Source organism: Nannobrachium achirus, assembly GCF_963921795.1.
Source record: "Nannobrachium achirus genome assembly, chromosome: 2".
NCBI classification, from domain to species: Eukaryota; Metazoa; Chordata; class Actinopteri; order Myctophiformes; family Myctophidae; genus Nannobrachium; species Nannobrachium achirus.
The window spans coordinates 66,629,124-66,649,123 of NC_137811.1; the positions used below are offsets into that span (position 1 = coordinate 66,629,124).

At 42.8% G+C, this 20,000-nt stretch overlaps 1 protein-coding gene across 1 annotated transcript in view; it reads right to left on the reverse strand.

Moving 5' to 3' along the window:
• pitpnc1b (phosphatidylinositol transfer protein cytoplasmic 1b) overlaps window positions 1-20,000 on the reverse strand; it is a gene marked incomplete at both ends in the record, with an annotated part of 51,492 nt that overhangs the window by 2,849 nt on the left and 28,643 nt on the right. The window contains 4 exons of the mRNA XM_080744950.1: window positions 3,811-3,894; window positions 5,392-5,455; window positions 9,684-9,839; window positions 15,491-15,583. Coding sequence (XP_080601076.1) covers window positions 3,811-3,894; window positions 5,392-5,455; window positions 9,684-9,839; window positions 15,491-15,583 — 397 coding nt within the window. The remainder of the gene's footprint in view (window positions 1-3,810; window positions 3,895-5,391; window positions 5,456-9,683; window positions 9,840-15,490; window positions 15,584-20,000) is intronic.

Genomic DNA, 20,000 nt, shown 5'->3' on the forward strand with positions numbered 1-20,000 from the left:
TCCCGCCTCATATCTCAGCCATGGGTTACCAGTAGGGGTGTAACGATACATTGTAATAGCGATTCGATACATATCACGATACATGGCTGACGATACGATACATGGACGATATTGGTTCATTCATGATGATACGATACGATTCGATTCAATGATTTAAAATCGATATAGTAACTATTTAGCAAAGAAATTAAATCTGTGTGAAAGGTGTGGATAGTGCAGGTTTTTAAGGGAAACATGTATTATTAAGGATATAAATAAGTAAACACAGTGATTATCTGCCAAATACATGGTCATTGTATATTGACAAACCTGCACCTTGACATGAAAACAGAGATTACACACATTTATCGATAGACCAGTGTAGCTATATGGAATGGAAAAGTAATTAAACCCCTCCTTTTAACTTTTTCTTCTTAAAAATGCTAAATACAATGCTTAAGTAGGTAGTATTGATACAATCGATTCTTTGCACTGCCGATTCGATACGATACAAAATAAAACGATACGATTCGATTTTAGCTGTTTTCATTTCGATATACTTCGGTTTTTTAAGTTAAAAACGATATTTCGATACAGTTACTATATCGTTACACCCCTAGTTACCAGGGATTGGATTGGATTGTTTTACGTCACTAGTTCACTTACGTCACTTTTTAGGCTTCAGTACCCCGTTTTCCTGATTATATGAATCCAAGTAGGCCTACCCCCTTTACAGTAACTGACAACGTTTTGAATAGAAAATACTGACATCAGTTTTTCAGTCCAGTTTTTATGTCAGTACTGTATGTTGAACTAAGTAGCCTGTTTTCTAGTAAACTCCTTACTTATTTTGGTTTAAAGCTTTACGGAGCAGCAGTGGCGTCAGTTCAGAAAAAGCTAAGGTATGACACCAGTCATGTTGCCATACCTTAGCAACAGGCATGATGCATTCATTTTAAGAAGTACATTTTATGTTTTACCCCAGTTTCTACAGTTTCTTGGGCTGGATATGGCAGCTTTGAACGGTCGGTTGTTCAAGTGCAGCCTCTGCGGAGCAGCACATTCACATACATTTGCCAATGTTTTAGCATTAAACCTAAGGCTTCCCACACACGGTCAAGCACTAAGTTGAGTGTGAGTTGTGTGGGGGAGGCGGGGGGGCAGAGACAGCGCAATGCATTCCGGATGGAAGTCTAGTGGTTTGAAGTCTAGTGAGAGTCCTGTGGTTGCACAGAGCACCATCCAACAAGCACACAACACGCACTAGACTTCAAACCACTAGACTTCCATCCGGAATGCATTGTGCTGTCTCTGCCCCCCGCCTCCCCCACACAACTCTCACACAACTTAGTGCGTTCCAGTGTGAGTGCAGCTTAAGAGTTAAATAAATGTTTCCATTTTCTCTCAAGTACACCCTGTAGTACCTCTGCATATCCGAGGGATTGTCACCCACTCACGGTGTCACCCACTCACTGTGTCACCCACTCACTGTGTCCCCCACCCACTTCACTTGGAGGTGCCTCATCAGTGCTCAAGACCGCTGCTGAAGCTTTGAGATTCAACACAAAGGTGTCTGTGGTGTCTTAATATTAACACGTCTTCTTGCAGCTCTGTCAAGAGCCCTGAAACGTCAACAGTTTGGCACGATGGGTCGATGATTTTCAGTCAAGTCAAATATTAGTTTTACTCACTGGGGTGAAATTGAATTAGAATTTTGAATTATTTATAAATTTGCGTTTTACTACATTTAGTTTGAATAAAATCAGCTGTGGATGTACCTGAGTTGAATTTAATTGTATTTTTCAATGAAGTAACAGATGCAGAAAATTGGTAGATTTGATTCATTGGGAGTTCATTGTCATAGATGTTAATCTCCACCCCAGTCATTTGCACCATAATGAGCTTGCCGATTGAGGGTACCCCACTGTTTTCAATTATGGCATTTGAAGCTCTATCCAACGATAGCTTGTTGCACAGAGTGTATGCACAGTGCACACCCCAAATCGTCACGTATTGCATCTCTTGTAATTTTTCCTCCCCAATTCGTCACTACAGAATGTGTTCACCCCATTCGAATGATATCCACGCACTGAATGGGATGAGGGCCACAACATTGCAGGGGGCTACGGCGGCGTTCCCGCTACTCCAGTGACAGTTCAGATATTGTCATTGTCGGGTGAAAATCTTGTATGTCCAAAACCGTTCGTTTTGCATTTATCATTTTAAAATGTATTTAAACTAGTGAAAACAGCAGATCTACAAGCACACAACGCCTCGCACCGCGAGGCGTTGTGTGCTTGTAGATCGGCTGTTTTCACTACTTTTGTGCGACGGCCTTGTATGATTTGGGAAAGAGGAGATACGAGGAGATACGAGATTTCCACCCGACAACGATGATACACTACTGTTGTTGCTGCTCTTATACCACCATTATTACTGGGGTTGGTGTGGGCCAGACAGTAGCCCCCCGCGGGCCGCAAATGTCCCACGGGCCGCTTATTGGGGAACCCTGTGGTAGGTTAATCACACCATTGGTTGGGAGACAAATTACCTACCAACAGGGCTCAGTAGCTCCGCCGTATAAAGTATATTTATTGACCAAGACTCAGCGCAGAGAACGCTGCTGCGTCATGACGTCAACGCATTCAGTGCCACGCTCTCTGCACTCTGATTGGTTAGGGAAATTCTACACATTCTACACCTACAACAGTTTATCATAACGCGATCGCCCAGGCTTCTTTTTCTTCCGATCGCCAAAAGAAGCCTGGGTTTCCGAGGCTACGTCCCTATAGATACAGACAAAACCACTAATTTGCTACCACTACAGCTAATTAAAGATAGCATTTCCTCTTGTAATGACAGAATTCTGTACTACATATTATGAAAGAATTGCATGTTAATGGAACGCATATTCATTTTTGTTAGACACACTAATGTAAGGTTGTTGCTGGTTTTCAAAAAGGTTGACATTTTCAGATTTAATTTGAAGAAGAAAAAATAAACATACTCTTTGTTTTCATCCCAGCTCTTTGTGTGCGTACAGTACATTTCTTACATTTCCGTGACGGCACCATCTGTGCTCTCTGCTTATTAAACGCTAATTGAACAGCAAATACAAAAATAATCAGTGAGGAGGACAGACGTCTATTTCAAACACTTTACAGCATTCTATTTGCTTTGTTTGCAGCACTTTGCACCTGTCACTAATCGCTTATGGCTGACTGTATACTTAAGCTTTCTCGCCTCTCCTCTCCTCTCCTCTCCTCTCATTGTGCTCTCCTCTCCTCCAATCTCCTCTATACTCCTCTATACTGGGCTGGTAGTGGCTCAGGGGCATAGAAACCGTCATTAGAACACAGAGGGTTCCCGAAGGGTTCCCAGTTCGATCCCGGGCTCCCCCAGAGTTAGTGCCGAAGAGTCCTTGAGCAAGACTCTGAAGTCTGAACCCCTAGTTTCTCCCGGTGAGCAGGTTGGTGCCTTGCATGGTTTCCTCTGCCATCGGTGTATGAATGTGTGTGAATAGGTGAATGTAATGCACAATCCCTCTCTGTAAAGCGCCTTGGATAAAGGCGCTATATAAATGCACCATTTGCCATCTCCTCTCCTTGTACTCTCCTCTCCTTCCAATCTCCTCTCTCCTCTCCTCTCCTCTCTCTCTGTTGTTTGAACCCACATTCTCTTTCCCATTTGCAGTCTCTGCCCTCCCCTCTGTCCTCCGGTGGGTGTGTTGGTTCAGTGAAAGGTGTGTGTGTGTGTGTGTGCGTGCGTGCGTGCGTGCGTGCGCGCGCGCGCGTGCGTGCGTGCGTGTGTGTGTGTGTGTGGTCAGGGTACCTGTGTTGTGTCCACTCTTCACTTTGCTGTTGGTCATCTCCTGCACCTCTCTCTCGTAGGCCCTCACCTGCTCCAGAGACATCCCTGTGGACAACACAACGGCTCATGAAATATACATGGTTGGATTTCATTAAATGGATTTTCAGTCCACCACTCTATACTCTGTGTGTGGGCCTGTGGGTGTGTGTGGGCCTGTGGGGGTGTGTGTGTGTGTGTGTGTGTGTGTGTGTGTGGGCGGGGGACCCCTAAACTCTGTCTTTAAATCTCCAAACGGTTTCCACCCAGCTTCTGGCCCCTACATTGAATTTAGAACACCACATCGTCACGGTCAGGCAGAAACCTTGTATCTCCAAGTTTCAAATTTGTATGTTTTTTTTTTCTCATAAAGTCACACAAGACTGTCGCACAAAACTAAGTGAAAATAGCAGATCTACAAGCACACAACGCCTCGCGGTGCGAGGTGTTCTGTGCTTGTAGATTGGCATTTTAAATCATTTTTGGTTTTGGACTGCCTACAAGGTTTCCACCCGACAACGACGAAATGTATTGGTACAGTAGACGGATATCCTCGATACGTCTGGCTGTGCAAGACTAGAGACACAAAGCCTTGGTTTTATGAGTTTGGGTTTGAGTAAGGAGTCGAATCGAGACCTGTAATGGGGTTTGGTACTGTAGGTCATTGCACGTCATCAAGTATCGGTTTCAAGTTGATTAATTCAGGTTAACGGCCTGTCGCTATATGTGATGCGTTGAGAGCTTATGTTTCAACAATTACAATTTACAATTCAGGCATTTAGCAGACACTCTTGTCCAGAGCGACAACACATACTGTACAGAGAGACAACACATACTGTACAGAGAGACAACACATACTGTACAGAGAGACAACACATACTGTACAGAGAGACAACACATACTGTACAGAGAGACAGTGTAGAGCCTCAGTGAACCAAGGACCTTGCATAAGTATAAACAATATACTATCAAAATAATACAGTACATTGACACGATAGGATACCAAGTGAACAATGAAAACAGCATCGGTATAAACAACGTGCTAATCACATTCGTAAGATAAAGAAAAACAAGCGACAGCCAAATTATGGTCATGTTTGGTGCATGAATCAGTATGAACCTGGACTTATCTTATGCATGTTATCTTTAAATGTACACTGAGGCAACCTTAGGTACGGGCACCAACATGGGAACAGAGGGTGATCACTGGAGGAAGTTTTTTAAATGTGGTCAATTAAACAAAGTCACCTAATTTACAGCAAATTGCATCCTGCACATAATTCTACATTCATTAAAACTCTGAACTCTGACAGGGGAGGGCGTCTGGGAGATAGGTGGGTTATTGCTCTAAAGATCGTTATAAAAATGTCCTGCCAATCAAAATATGTCAGAATGTTAGATGGCGTGTCATTAAAATGAATGTTGACATGGCACACTGACTATCAAGAAAATAAAAACGGGGCACTTTGTTTCCAAAAGGTTGCCGACCCCTGGTGTATATTGTATCTCCAGTATTGATACTCGGTTCTGTCGTTTCACTTTGTACATGTCAGAGTTGCAACGCACCGTGCCATTCGTCGACCCACGCCACCGCTTGCCTGTGACCGACCAATAGGATGTCCCGGATGTTCTGCGAGAAGTTTGGAAACAGGAATGGTGAGAAGCAAAGACATGGTGAAAAAGAAACCGTTTGTAAAATAAATGGGCGGGTGGTTGACACCTCCTCACCCAGATCCACATACACGGTAAAAACTGGAGCTTTTGTTCGTTTGAGTGTTAATTTAAACACTTTAACCCTGCACGGAGTCCCTCTTTTAGGCATGTCATTATAGGTGAAACATTTTCCAAAAATTGCTATCGAGAGTAAAATGATAAAATAACATAACACAACACAGATAGGCTATTTTCAGATAAAAAAAATTAGGCTTAAAGAGGTGGTGCCATAGTTTTGTACTTTTTCAGTTTTTTATGTGTCTATATGGAGTTAGACATTACTCTATTCTAATAGACCCCCAGGTGTGGTTATGCAAATTATGTCTTCCCTGTGTAATTTTGGTTTCTTCCTGGAAGCTGAAAAGCTCTGAGCCAAAAGGCCCAATTGAAATACACCGTTTTGAGAGCGTAAAATGAAACCAAATGGACCCGTCCATTCGATTTAATTTTACACTCTTAAGGGTTAAAGATCTACCGTAAGGGTCCATTTGGTTACCCATCATTTAACTGGGGACCACCTGGAACACCCTCAAGGACCACTGGTGGTCCCCGAAGCCAGGACAACCAACCGTCCGTCCAGGAAATGGGACCGCGACCTTTATGTTGTATGCACATGCAGTATGCACTCGTGACAAACACCACAGCAACAGCCTTAATGCTCTGTGTGCTTTTAAATCAATGTCTACCTTAATAACTTCCTAGTGCTGAGCCAGCTAACTGTGAGCATCCGTTCTCTCTGGCGTTTGGTTGCATAACCAACCCTCCAGGCTGGGTTATGAGGATCCGGCCGCGGCTACAGAGCCCATATTAGCCCATGGCAAGAAATGCTAATAAACAGCTCCGATCGATGGGTGAACCCACTGAGGAGAAGAATGGATGAGGACAGAACGTCTCTCTGAAAGACTGACTGACAGACAGCAGACAGACAGAGGTTTCCTCATAGTAGGATGATGACATCCCCCCCCCATCAATCAATCTTCCACACAGAGCTATAATTCATTCTTCTCATGGATGGAGACAGTCAGACACGCTGCTGTTTACATGCAGTAAACAAACATGGTGTACTGTTGCGTTGTGAGCCCGTAGAGCTGCCGTTTTTCCAAAAGATCTCGACACATTTTGAAGACATTCTGCAAAAATGAGTACTTTTACTCAGTGGTTGAAAAAGTACTTGTATTTCTTACTTAAGCAAAAGTATCAATACTGCAATGTAGAAATACTGTTACAAGTATAAGTCCGGAATTCCAAATTTACTTCAAAAGTACGAAATTATTGACATCAAAATATACTCAAAGTACCAAAAGTAAAAGTACAAAATGTTTGAAAATAGCAGATCTACAAGTTCACAACGTGAGCTTGTAGATCGGCTATTTTCAAATAGCCTATAGGTATTAAATACGGCTAAAGTGGATTAATGTATGTTTTATAATATGATAATTGCGACCGTAGGGAGCATTTACTATCAAAACCTCCACGGGCTGTCCGTCCGTCCGTCCGTCCGTCCGTCCGTCTGTCTGTCTGTCACACTTTTGCCCTGCTCATATCTCCACAACTGTTGCCCCCATCCATGCCAAATTTTGCACACACACTCCTTACCTGCCAAACTACCTTACCTATCCAAGGACCCCCGGAGATCTAGGGACCCCCAGGTCCCTGGGGGACCCCCAGGTGTAAAAAATGACCAAATGTGCAAAAATGACCAAATGACCATCCCAACGGGGCTGCTCACGGGGAATTCCTGCGGACCACCCACTCCTGGTGCTCCAGAATGGATGCAAAAGTGGTGACGCCCCCAGTGGAGGACCCCCTCCACTGCAGCTCACATAAAATGCCGTAACTCGGGCTGGGAGCGTCCGGGAGAGCCGGGGCCGGTACCTATTCGTCCGCCAAGGCAACGCGGAGACCCCACCCCTCATTTCTCACATGGCCCTCTTCTAGCGCCACCTTCAGGCCCATTTTTAAAACACATTTTTGGCCACTGTTCCTACAGTTTTTGCCGTAAAATCACGCAAATCGCTACACAGTATGCCTACACTCATCCCATCAACATGAATCTGTCCCATATAGCGCCACCTTCAGGCCGATTTTTAAAAACACATTTTTGGACACTGCTCCTAGAGATTTTGCCCTACAATCACGAAAATCACTACACAGTATGTCTACACTCATGTCATCAACATGGATCAGGGAGATTTTGGAAAAACACATTTTTGCCCTATTTGTGGTGATAACCGACCTACGGTCGCTTATCTCCCGATTAGGGAGTCTTACTGGTTTATATCTGCAAAGTAATTGGTAGCTAAAGTTTTCCAATTATTGTATTAATTTTTGGATCTGAGATAGTAGTGGAGTAGAAGTAAAAGTACTGTAAACTGGAAATACTCAAGTAAAGTACAAATACCTAAAAACTTTACTCACGTACAGTACTTAAGTAAATGTACTTAGTTACTTTACACCACTGCTTTTACAGTACTTTTGATACTTTTGTACTTTTACTCATGTCAATTTTGAATACAGGACGTTTACTTAAAAAAGAAAATCAGAGTACTTTTTCCCCACCACTGGAAGTAAGTTACTGGTAGACATGGCTTCTCAATTAGTCTTTATAAGTGCTTAAATGAAATAATATTACTGCTAGCCCCTGGCTAGGACTAGGATTATATCCTGGCTGCTTGCACCTTCTCCCATACGCCTCCCACACGCAGCCTTTCCAGAAATTAGACAATTATTGCCTCATTTAAAATAAATATTAAACCTAAACGAGGGATACGCAGCACCAGCCATACCCCACTTGTTTTTCGAAAAACGAGACTAAAAGCTCATTAAAATTTAGCAAACCCCAGCCATGTTTCCTTTCTGGCTTAGTGTCAGATGCTGTTGTACTGCAAAGGGCCCAGACATAGTTGTACAACATGAGCCAAATGGAGCACACAGAAGCACTCCTCGGCACGCAACAAAAGCAAATCCAATTAGCCGTGGATGTCTTTTGTTTGTCCGCGGTATCACACTGCGTGCAAAGGACCGTGAACTTCATTGCAGATCATCCAGCCAAGATGTGGCTGCAGCGTGTAAGCTATAGAAAATAATTTGTATAACCTTAGACCATTCTAGGACATTGTCTGGATACTGTTGTTGTCATGGGCGTATTTTCTCTATAGCAGGGGTCTTCAACGTTTTCAGGCCAAGGACCCCTTAGTTGAGAGAGAGATGAAGCAGGGACCCCCACAACCTTTTCCTAGATTCCATATAGTCTCATTGTTTGACAGCACAATCATCAGTGTATTTTGGGTTCATGTAAAGTTGTGTTTTCAGATATTTAACCACTTGAACCGTCAATACTTAATAAACTTTACCTTTCACTCTGTACTTAGTCTGCTCTTTTTCCCCTCTACACGAAAACTCTTTGCCAAAAATAGCCGATCTACAAGCTCACAACGCCTCGCAGCGCGAGGCGTTGTGAGCTTGTAGATCTGCTATTTTTGGCTAAAGTTCTCAGAATGTGGATGCTAGGGTTCAAGTGGCCTCTTCCTTCTCATTCAGGGTTCAAGTGGTTAACATAAAAAAGGGAGAAAAAAAGCTTCTATCACACAAAGATTTGGAGGACCCCCTGTAGAGGACCCCCTAGGGGTCCCGGACCCCCTGTTGAAGACCCCTGCTCTATAGACTGCATGATAAAATGGCAACATGAACTTGTGCTCAACTCTGTAGACTCTGTAGAAAGTCTTTACAATCCAGGGGTGTCCAAAATGCAGCCCGAGGACACATCTTATATGGCCTGCGGCTTCATTCCTAAATTGTATTATAAATTTGGCAGGTTTCCTTATTCCCTGTTGTCTCATTCTGAAGGGATCAAAGAAATACTATTTTATTGTATCTTTTACCTTGCACGTCTATGGGGTTATTACATTTGGTAATTGTGAAATAAGGCTGAGTTATTTGTGTTTTGTTCAGAGCAGACACTTGACAAAAGACCATTGATATTAGATACTGGATGCATCACATTTAAACAATTGATTTAACTATCATCATCAATATTGATGTGTCCAACTTTGTTATGGTCCAACCGAAAGTATATTTTGTCAGGAGATATAGTCGGCCCTTTGGGTGTTTTAATATTTATGTGGCCCCCCTTTATGTGGTCTCACTTTGTGTATGAACTCCTCCGTCCGTCCCTGGAAGCCGTAGACCTCGAAGCTGCACTCCACCCTCTTGTAGGAGCACATGATGGGGTTGCAGTGGTCCCTCCAGCCCTCCGCCAGGGGTCCCCGGCCCGTCTTGCTGGACTGCCATTGGCTCAGGTCCTGCACGCCGCACATCAGAGAAGGGGATTTTTTAGGCCAGCTGCTGTGTTAACAGGTACAGAAATACTGTTTGGGCTGCGGTCCTTAAGCCACTATCAGAGTCGGTACCGCGGTGAAGAGCTATCCACTGCGGTGTAGTCTTTTTGAGTCATAAAACTACAACGTTACGTCATTCCTCGCGGTGAAGAGCTTTCCACCGCGAGTCCCGACACATCTCTCTGTTTTTACTATCAGACAGATAGGCTTTTCACCCCGTTCACTGATTGGTCGATCTAGACCAGGTCGATCTAGACCAGTCAGTCACGGTGAATAGGACTTCACCGTGACTGACTATGATGGCGTTCACTTATTTTCTGACTTGAGGTGAAGAGCTTTCCACCTAAGATTTGCGGTGGATAGCTCTTCACCTTGGACTATGATAGGGGGCTTTAGTGAGATGTGCATGCATGTATAAATGCAGCTAACGTTGCACTTATATGTAGATTGTGTCAATGAATCAAAACAAAACTTTCCTATAATCAACAAAATTCATGAGTCTGATATCTTAGTGTTTCTCAAACTTTTTGGGCGTCAGTACCCACTGTTCCTCATTGCTGAATCCAAGTAGCCCCTTTAATCGACAGCATACAGCAGGGGTGGGCAACTTTGGTGATGATGGGGAGGGCCACTATATTTCCACCTTCACTCCAGAGGGCCACATTGCATATTGCTACGTCCTACTGTCATTCTAGTATCTCATACAAAAGAAGCAAAAATAGCAGATCTACAAGCTCGTAGATCGTCTATTTTTGCCTCTTTTGAATTGGAATCCTGAATTATTTTTTTGCTATTCTTTATTGGAATCCTGAAATGTAACATTTTGATTCAATTTCAAACACATTTGTATACTCTAAGTTAACTTTATGAACCTAAATACAAAATCGAACCTCGAAGTGGAGCTGTGTGTGTGTGTGTGTGTGTGTGTGTGTGTGTGTGTGTGTGTGTGTGTGTGTGTGTGTGTGTGTGTGTGTGTGTGTGTGTGTGTGTGTGTGCCCCCTGTGTGTGTTTGTGTGTGAGTGTGCCTGGCCTATGCCTGGCCTATCCTGAACAACAGCGCCCCTCCCTTAACATGTGTGGTCAGAAAAGGTTACTGCACTGCAGGCTACATACCCGGAGACAGACAGACAAACAGACAAACAGACAGACAGACCCACACACACGGCCACGTATAGGGAGCTCCACACAGCTCCAAAAACCTTCATTGGACATGAATAAAAATAATTTTGAATACTACTATACTAGTCAATAAGCTACTAATATAGACTGACAGAATTAAAGCAGGTCATGTTTAGAATTGTAACAGCTGAAATCAATAATATAACAGGATTCTGTTATCAACCCGTGGGCCGCATTATAAGTGAAGGTTAGGGCCGCTTGTGGCCGCCAGTTGCCCATGTATGTCATACAGAGAGATACAGACTCTCTTTCTTGCCAACTGCCATCAGACTGTACAATGAACACTCATAAGAACGCTCTCTCCCTCATGTGCAGTATTTGTTGATCTGGACCTTGTGTGTTTGTGTCCATGGTGTCTGTTGCGTTAATGTTTGTCTAGTACAGGGGTTCTCAAACTTTTTTGTCTCAGGGCACCCCATGAATATTTTTTTAATCCGAGGCACCCCTACATTATAATTTTCACTCACTATATTTATAGCATATCGTTGTTGTCAGGTGGAAACCTTGTATGTCCAAAACCGTTCGTTTTGTATTTATCATCTAGAAAATGTACTAAACTAGTGAAAACAGCAGATCTACAAGCACACAACGCCTCGCATCGCGAGGCGTTGTGTGCTTGTAGATCGGCTGTCTTCACTAGTTTTGTGCGACAGTCTTGTATGATGAAGCAGGGCTTTGCTTTACCAAAAGACGTACACATTTGAAACTTGGAGATACAAGGTTTCTGCCTGACAGTGACGATATTTTAGTGATTATGTTGCGAGCAAAACGTTGAGATAATAGACATTTTGGTTAGAACTGACTGAAAATAACTTTGTACTTCAATTTTAAAATGATATACTAAATATTTAATTAAATTAATTAATTATTTAATATTTATCACACATGTTTAACAGTAAAATAAACGTTTCCACTTTCCATTTTCTCTCAATTACCCCCTCTAGTACCTCTGCGTACCCCTAGGGGTACACGTACGTACCCCCATTTGAGAAACATTATCTTAGCCTATACATTGTCGTACAAGCTCAATTAGCTGATCTGCTATGCTACTGTATTTCTGTATGGGGAAGAACAAATTATTATAGTTTTAATAATTTGAAGGATGTTTGTTTCTTCGTTTGTTTGTTAGCAAAGATAACTTGACGACTTCAGACAGGCAGATTGAAATGAGACTTCACTTGAGGGTGTGTGTGTGTGTGTGTTTATGAAAGAGAGTTTGAGAGTATGAGGGTGTGTGTATCAAATAGTTTGCATGTTTGTGTGTGTGTGTGCGTGCGTGCGTGCGTGCGTGTGTGTATGTCTACAATAGTAGAGAATGTGTTTATGAATGAGATTGACTGCGTGTGTGTGTGAGTGTGTGTGTGCATGTGCTTATGAATGAGTCTGACAGTGTGTTTGTGTGACAGTTATGAGAGTGTGTGTTTGTGCCCATCCATAAAAGGGTGTGAGAGTGAGTTTGTGTGCATAGAGGACTTTGAGCATGTGTGTGTGTAAGTGTATGCGTGTGTGCGGGTGTGTATGTGTGTATATGCGCCTGTGTGTCCATATAAAAGAAAGTGTGTGCGTGCGTGCGTGCTTGTGTGTGTGTTGTGAGTGTAATTAAGCAGACTGTGTCTCAACCCAACCTCTGAGGGTTGTGTGTGCTTGTGCGATAACAGCCTGGGCTGCAGCCCCGTTTATGCTCCGTCCGCACGACGGTGCCGCCCGGTACGGAAACAGCAGACCTACAAGCTCAAAACGTGTTGCAACAGCGGCGCATTGTGAGCTTGTAGGTCTGCTGTTTTCGTCAGAATTTGGCTTACATCTTTGACCACCACTGATGACTGGAATGTGCTTGTGTCTGTGACTTCACTTCATGCTCCCACGCTTACTTATCTAGTTTTTTGATGTGTCAGAGTTTTTGTGGGCTTGTGTGTGTGTGTGTGTGTGTGTGTGTGTGTGTGTGTGTGTGTGTGTGTGTGTGTGTGTGTGTGTGTGTGTGTGTGTGTGTGTGTGTGTGTGTGTGTGTGTGTGTGTGTGTGTGTGTGAGTGACCTTTGTCTCAGGAGATAGAGGAAATGTGTGATGTTGGCAGGGAGGGAATTAGAAAGATTACAGAAACACTGGGTGGTTATGGTCAGAGAGCGCATGCAAGATACAGGAATATATACAGTATAGTATGTGTGTGTGTGTGTGTGTATATATATATATATATATATATATATATATATATATATATACACATAGGTAATATTGTGTAAAAGTTCATTTTCTTCTGTGATATAATAAAATAAAACAAAACTTTGATATATTCTAGAGCAGCACTATTCAACATGCGGCACGTCATGGCCATACCAATAGAAATATATTTTGTCTACTTTCAGTGTGGACAAATCATTTCTGATGTAATTTTTCAGTTTCTCTCCAAAACCACTGAAACAATGTTGTCTTGTTTTACAGTAGGCTAATACAAGTCCTTTTTTTTTTGCTACCGGTATTTTATTTGTTCCAAAAGATGAAACTTCATCATTAATCATGACAATCTTTTTGTTCAATGAGGTTTGGCCTCATAGATGTAAATGTGTGTTTCCTTAATTATTTTGACTATTTGACAAAATCATTGTCATCTTTAGCTTGCGGCCCTTGGACTTTAGTATTTTGCTGGCTCCTGAGCCATCTTACGTTGAGTAGCCCTGTAGAGATTCATTGAGCGTGCAGTGAGAAAAGCTTTTTAGTTTTAATTAGATTTTTTATGGCATACAGCTCCTGAAAAAAAAATCCATATCTCATAATGTTACAAGAGACCACTCAAAAGAAGGATTTATAATAACGAAATCTCAACCTTTTGAAAAGTATGTCCATTTATGCACTCAATACTTTTGAACAAATTAGTTAATCAATTAGGGCATGGCATGAAGGTGATCAGCCTGTGGTACTGCTGAGGTGTTATGGAAGCCCAGGTTTGCTTTGATAGAGGGCTCAAGCTCATCTGTCTGTAATGTGTCTGGTGTCTCTCGTCTTCCTCTTGACAACTGTGTAGTGTTGACAGTACACACAGATTCTCTGTAGTGTTCAGGTCAGGCCAGTTTGCTGGTCCGTTAAGCCCAGTAACACCATGGTGAGTACACTAGTTACTAGTAGTTTGGGATCTGTGGGCAGATGCCAGGTGCTTCTGGAGAATTATATCAGCTTGTTGACGTATACGGAAGCACAAAGTGCTTTAAAATTAGCCTGGCTTGCCAGCCTATACACTAATGCAGCTAGCTAACTGCAGTATCTATTCCCACCATGCTTTAACATGGGGGGATTGTCAAGCTGACCTAGGCTACTTTAAAACCCTCTGGTAGATGGCTTTGTTGACTCTGGACTTTGATAAAAACAGTGGACCAAAAGCAACGTGTCAAATGGGGGTTTGTGGTAAACAAAGAAAAAAAATAAAAATAAAATATAAGTAGCTAAGTACTGTACTTAAGTACAATTTTGAGGTATTTGTACTTTACTTGAGTGTTTCTGATTTCCAATACTTTTACTTCTACTCCACTACATCTCGGGTTCAAATTTTGTACTTTTTACTCCACTACAAATATTTGAAAACTTTAGTTACTAGTTACTTTGCAGATATAAATTATAATATTATAAAACATACATAAACCACTTTAGCCCTATTTGATACCTTGGCTATTAGAAAATAGACAATCTGATATTTTCAAACATTTTGTACTTTTTACTTTTGTTACTTAAAGTACATTTTGATGCCAACACTTTCATACATTTTGAATTCCTGAATTTTACTTGTAACAGAGTATGTCTACATTGCATTATCGATACTTTTACTTAAGTAAAATATTACGGTGGTTCGAAAATGGGCCAATGGTCATCACGGAGAACACATGAAGAATATATAATGATGAAAATGTAACCTTCATGCATTGTTTTGTTTTTTTCTCTTTTTATTTTGTCTCGTCTTTGGCTCGGTTGTGTGTTTTTTTCCTTTTTGTTCTGTTTAATGTATATGTCTGATGTATGTTTCTGGGGTGGGGGGGAGAAGGGTGTGTGTTTGTTTTGTGTGGTATACTCATCTACAAAGTATAACCAATATTGTATAGATTCATTTGTATGCCTGTATGTCCTTAAAAAACTTGTATAAAACCAATAAACAGATAAAAAAGAAAAAAAAAGAAAAATATACGTGAGTACTTTTTCCACCAATGAGCCTACTGTTTATTTTCAAGTTTGAGAGAGACACCAAAAAAAGTTTTAAAACGAATGAATGTCAATGCCCCCAATGTCCCCGAAAGTTTGCAACACAAACAACATAATGCTTTTGTGCGCGCGTGTGTGTGTGTGTGTGTGTGTGTGTGTGTGTGTGTGTGTGTGTGTGTGTGTGTGTGTGTGTGTGTGTGTGTGTGTGTGTGTGTGTGTGTGTGTGTGTGTGTGTGTGTGTGTGTGTTGTTGTACCTCTGCCTCTCGGTAGTGTTTTTCGGGGATGGGGTCAGAGAGGATGTCCAGGAAGCTAACGCTCCCCACTGGGGTCGGCGTGTCCCCGAAAACCTGCACAGCAGATGGAACAGGTCACACACTGGCCCAGAATAGACCATATACTGTACACACACACGCACGCACGCGCACGCACGCACACACACACACACACATGCACACGCACGCACGCACGCACGCACGCACGCACGCACGCACGCACGCACGCACGCACACAGAGGAGATGATACGGTTCAGTACATGAGTGCAGGGACGTGCTGGGCCTCTGATTCAGCCCGGGAAAAAAGAGTTGGAGAGGCCCTCATTGCGCGCTATAGAGAGATCTCTCTCTATAGCGCTGCTGCTACTCAAAGATTTGCCATTTCAGATCACGACAAGTGACAAGCCAGTGGGCCAATTACATGAATTAGGCCTTTATTTCGCTGTTGTCGGGTGGAAACCTTGTATATCCAAAACCGTTTGTTTTGTATTTATCATTTTAAAAATGATTTAAAGTAGTGAAAACAGCCGATCTACAAGCACACAACGCCTCGCACCGCGAGGCGTTGTGTGCTTGTAGATCTCATGTTTTCACTACTTTTGTGCAACGGCCTTGTATAATGAAGCAGGGCTTTGCTTTGCGAAAAAATTTACACATTTGAAACTTGGAGATGCGAGGTTTCTGCCCGACAGTGACGATTTACTTTGTTGGCCGCCCAGCCCCCAAAATGGAACGAAGGCCGACATTCTATTTTTATTTTTTTCCTAATGGCCGACCTGGACCGGCCGGGAATGAACAGGCCGTTCGGGAGTTGTCCTGCTTTTCCCAATGGCCAGCACGTCCCTGCACCCACACCCGCACGCACGCACGCACGCACGCACGCACGCACGCACGCACGCACGCACGCACGCACGCACGCAGAGGAGATGATACGGTTCAGTACACAAGTGAGTGTCTAGAATGGTGAGGTCTTCACACCTCCACAACAGCAGCCACACCCCCAGGGCCTCGCAGCGAATCACAGCGGAGCACACACACATACACTACACACGCACGCCCGTCTCGCGCACGCACGCACAACGAGGGATAGAGATACAGAAGGATGAGAGTACAGTGAGAGATGTATGTTGGAAGGAGAGAGAGAGAGAGAGAGAGAGAGAGAGATGAAGAAGGGACCCCCACTACATATTGTATAAAATTGCGTTGCAGATTAAAGATGTTCATAGATTCCTTAGACAGCTTAGACTTGTTTGTCATCATGTTAGAGTAATGTGTATTTTCACTTTTTAACCGCTTGAATATACTTTAGTCTGCTCTTCTTTTCCCCCTACAAACCTCTTTACCAAAAAATAGCCAATCTACAAGCTTACAACGCCTCGCAGCACGAGGCGTTGTAAGCTTGTAGATCTGCTATTTTTGCCTAATGTTCCACTCAGAATAGGGATGCTAGGGTTCAAGTGGATAATGTAAAAAGCATGATCCTACCACACAAAGATTTGGTGGCCCCCCTGTAGTAACTCTGGGGACCCCCTTTGAAGACCCCTGTTATAGGGGAGAGGGGGAAATTGTTGTTTCATTTATCCTTGTTTATAATTCACTCTTAATGGCTCCTTATTACACAGTAAAGCTGCTCAGACACACACGCACACATATGCACATGCACATGCACACACACACACACACACACACACACACACACACACACACACACACACACACACACACACACACACACACACACACTCATGCGCACACGCGCACACACACAGAAACAAACTATGATAGGAATGGAGGAAACAATAAAGCTGCATCTGGGAGCAAATGTAAAAGGTGTCTCAGTTTACCCCACTCTCCCCTACCTCACCAATATTTGAGATTACATCACAAATTGTCATTTTGCTTTAAGTGTTTATATGAAAAGAAAAGTAACAGAAAGAAAAGAAAAGAAAAGGAAGGAAGAGAAAAGAAACGTAAGAGAAAAGAAAATCAAAGAGAGGTCATGGCTTAAGAAGCTATGGTATGTATTGTATTTGTTGGGTGCATTGTCTCTTTCTTTGTTGCATTATCAACAGCCCTGCATTTCCTTGTCCCTGGTATCCAAAGGCATTGTGTTTGTGTTGTGAGATATGTGTGTGTGTGTGTGTGTGTGTGTGTGTGTGTGTGTGTGTGTGTGTGTGTGTGTGTGTGTGTGTGTGTGTGTGTGTGTGTGTGTGTGTGTGTGTGTGTGTGTGTGTGTGTGTGTGTGTGTGTGTGTGTGTGTATACAGTAGCCCAGGTAGCTGTGATGTCTTTGTGATTGCTGCAGTGACTGTGACGTATACAGTATGTGTTCAGATTGTTTCTGGAGATGGAAATCTTTTACTGCAATGTAGTAAAAGTATTCAGAGTAAAAGTACAAAAGTATTGGCAATCAAAATATACTTAAAATGCCAAAAGTAAAATGACTCATTATGTAGAATGTTACTCAGTTACTGTAAGAAACGACTAACTAAGTAACTAGTAACATGAGTTTTCAAATAATTGATGTGGAGTAAAAAGGACAATATTTGCCTCTGAGATGTAATGGAGACCATTAGATATTGAAAATTGGAAATATTCCAGTAGTAAAAATTGTACTTAAATATGTATTTTTAGACGCAATAAGCCAAGATGCACCGCAATCTTTTATGGGCAGATGTGACTTATGTGGGCCAGTAGTGTTACTGTAAATAGTATAGTAAAGAAATTGCCGGCTTATTGTGTCTAAAAATACATATTTAGCCACTTGCACGCATGCCCCCACCCACTGAAATCAAAAATCAAAATGAAAACATTTTAACACTCATCTTTTCTTTTCTCTAATTACAATCTAAAATATGAAAAACAAAGTTGTCCTTTAAATAAGTACGGTACTTGAGTACATAGTTACTTTCCACCACTGGTTGTTTCAGTACACAGTGAACTGATATAACCTGATGTTGATCTAGGACGGTGAGTCGGCGTGTTTTCCATTGTGCATAACGTCTGTGTGCGCACAGTATGTGTGTGAGGTTGTATATGTGCGATTATATCTCTCTGCATATTAAATCTTTCTGTGTGTGTGTGTGTGTGTGTGTGTGTGTGTGTGTGTGTGTGTGTGTGTGTGTGTGTGTGCGCGCCTACGTTATGTGTGTGGCTTTGGGCTACGTTTGAAATGGAAAACAAGCTTTCCTGTATTCCTGAAACGGCACGCAGTGCACTCGCACGCGCCCTCGCACACGCACACACACACACACACACACACAGAAACATACTGTACATTCCATTTAGAGGGTGCTGTGTTGTACCGAGCCGTGTCGAGTCTTGTCGTCTTGTTCTTTGCAGTTGATTACATGGTCCTGATGTTGCGACAGCTGTAGAATCGTGTGTGTGTGTTTGTGTGTGTGTTTGTGCGGCAGGGGCGTCACAAGGGAGCGGGGGGGGGGGGGGGGGGGGGGAGTGGGACTGAGTTACCAGGGCCCAAGGTGGAGGGGCCTTAACTATTTTATACTTTAGCCATTAAAAAATAGCAGATATATAAGCTCAGAGTGTGGCACCGAGTGCCGCGCTGCGAGCTTGTAGATCTGCTATTTTTGAAAAGTCGTGAACATGTGTGCATATCTTTAAATACATGTATTTTTAGGCGAACATTTGCAACTCAAATTTTGCTTCTGAGGGGTCCCTGGAACGAAATAATTTTGAGATGGGCGGTCTGTGGGCAAATACATATAATTTTGGGGGTCCACCACTGACATAGAAACAAAACCTTCAAAGACTTGCACACATTTTCAAGATTTTTCAAAAATAGCAGATCTGCAAGCTCGCAGCTGTGAGCTTGTATATCTGCTATTTTTCAATAGTTGAAGCACAAAATAACACAGTGAATCCTTGTACCCGCAGGGCCCAGAGTTTGGTGCGACACCCCTGGTGTGTGTGCGGTGTTGTTGTTTTTTTCCAGGCTTGTACGTTACACCATTCTGTCTGTCTGCGTAATAGATCTGCCAATACCGCTGCCTCTGCTTTGCTTGTTTTCCTTGTAATGGCCGCATCAATGTGATGAACATTCTCTTCACACCGCGGAGAAAATTGAAATTTCTTCACCTTCCCGTTGTCTCTCTCCTCCCTCCCTCCCTCCGCTGACTCCCCCGCCTCCCCCCCCCCCTCTCTCTCTCTCTCACGGTTCTATGCCTAGATTATATCTCTCCCTCCTCTGCATATTCTCAGATTATCTCTGTCTCTTCTTTCCTCCAGACTATGACTTCTTCTAACTCTGAATCTCTCTTTTCTATTCACCGACTAAACAGTGAAATCCCAGGGTTTCAATTTAACCCTGAGGGCCCTATTTGTGCATCTTAATTACGAGGTCTTATGACTTAAAGGACAACTCCACACTAAATAACATCTAGGGCTAATTTTCCTACTTATTGATCCCAAATGACTGTCCATGGGGTCTAATAGGCAGAAATGTCTCTGTGGTCCAGTTTCCCATGCAGCA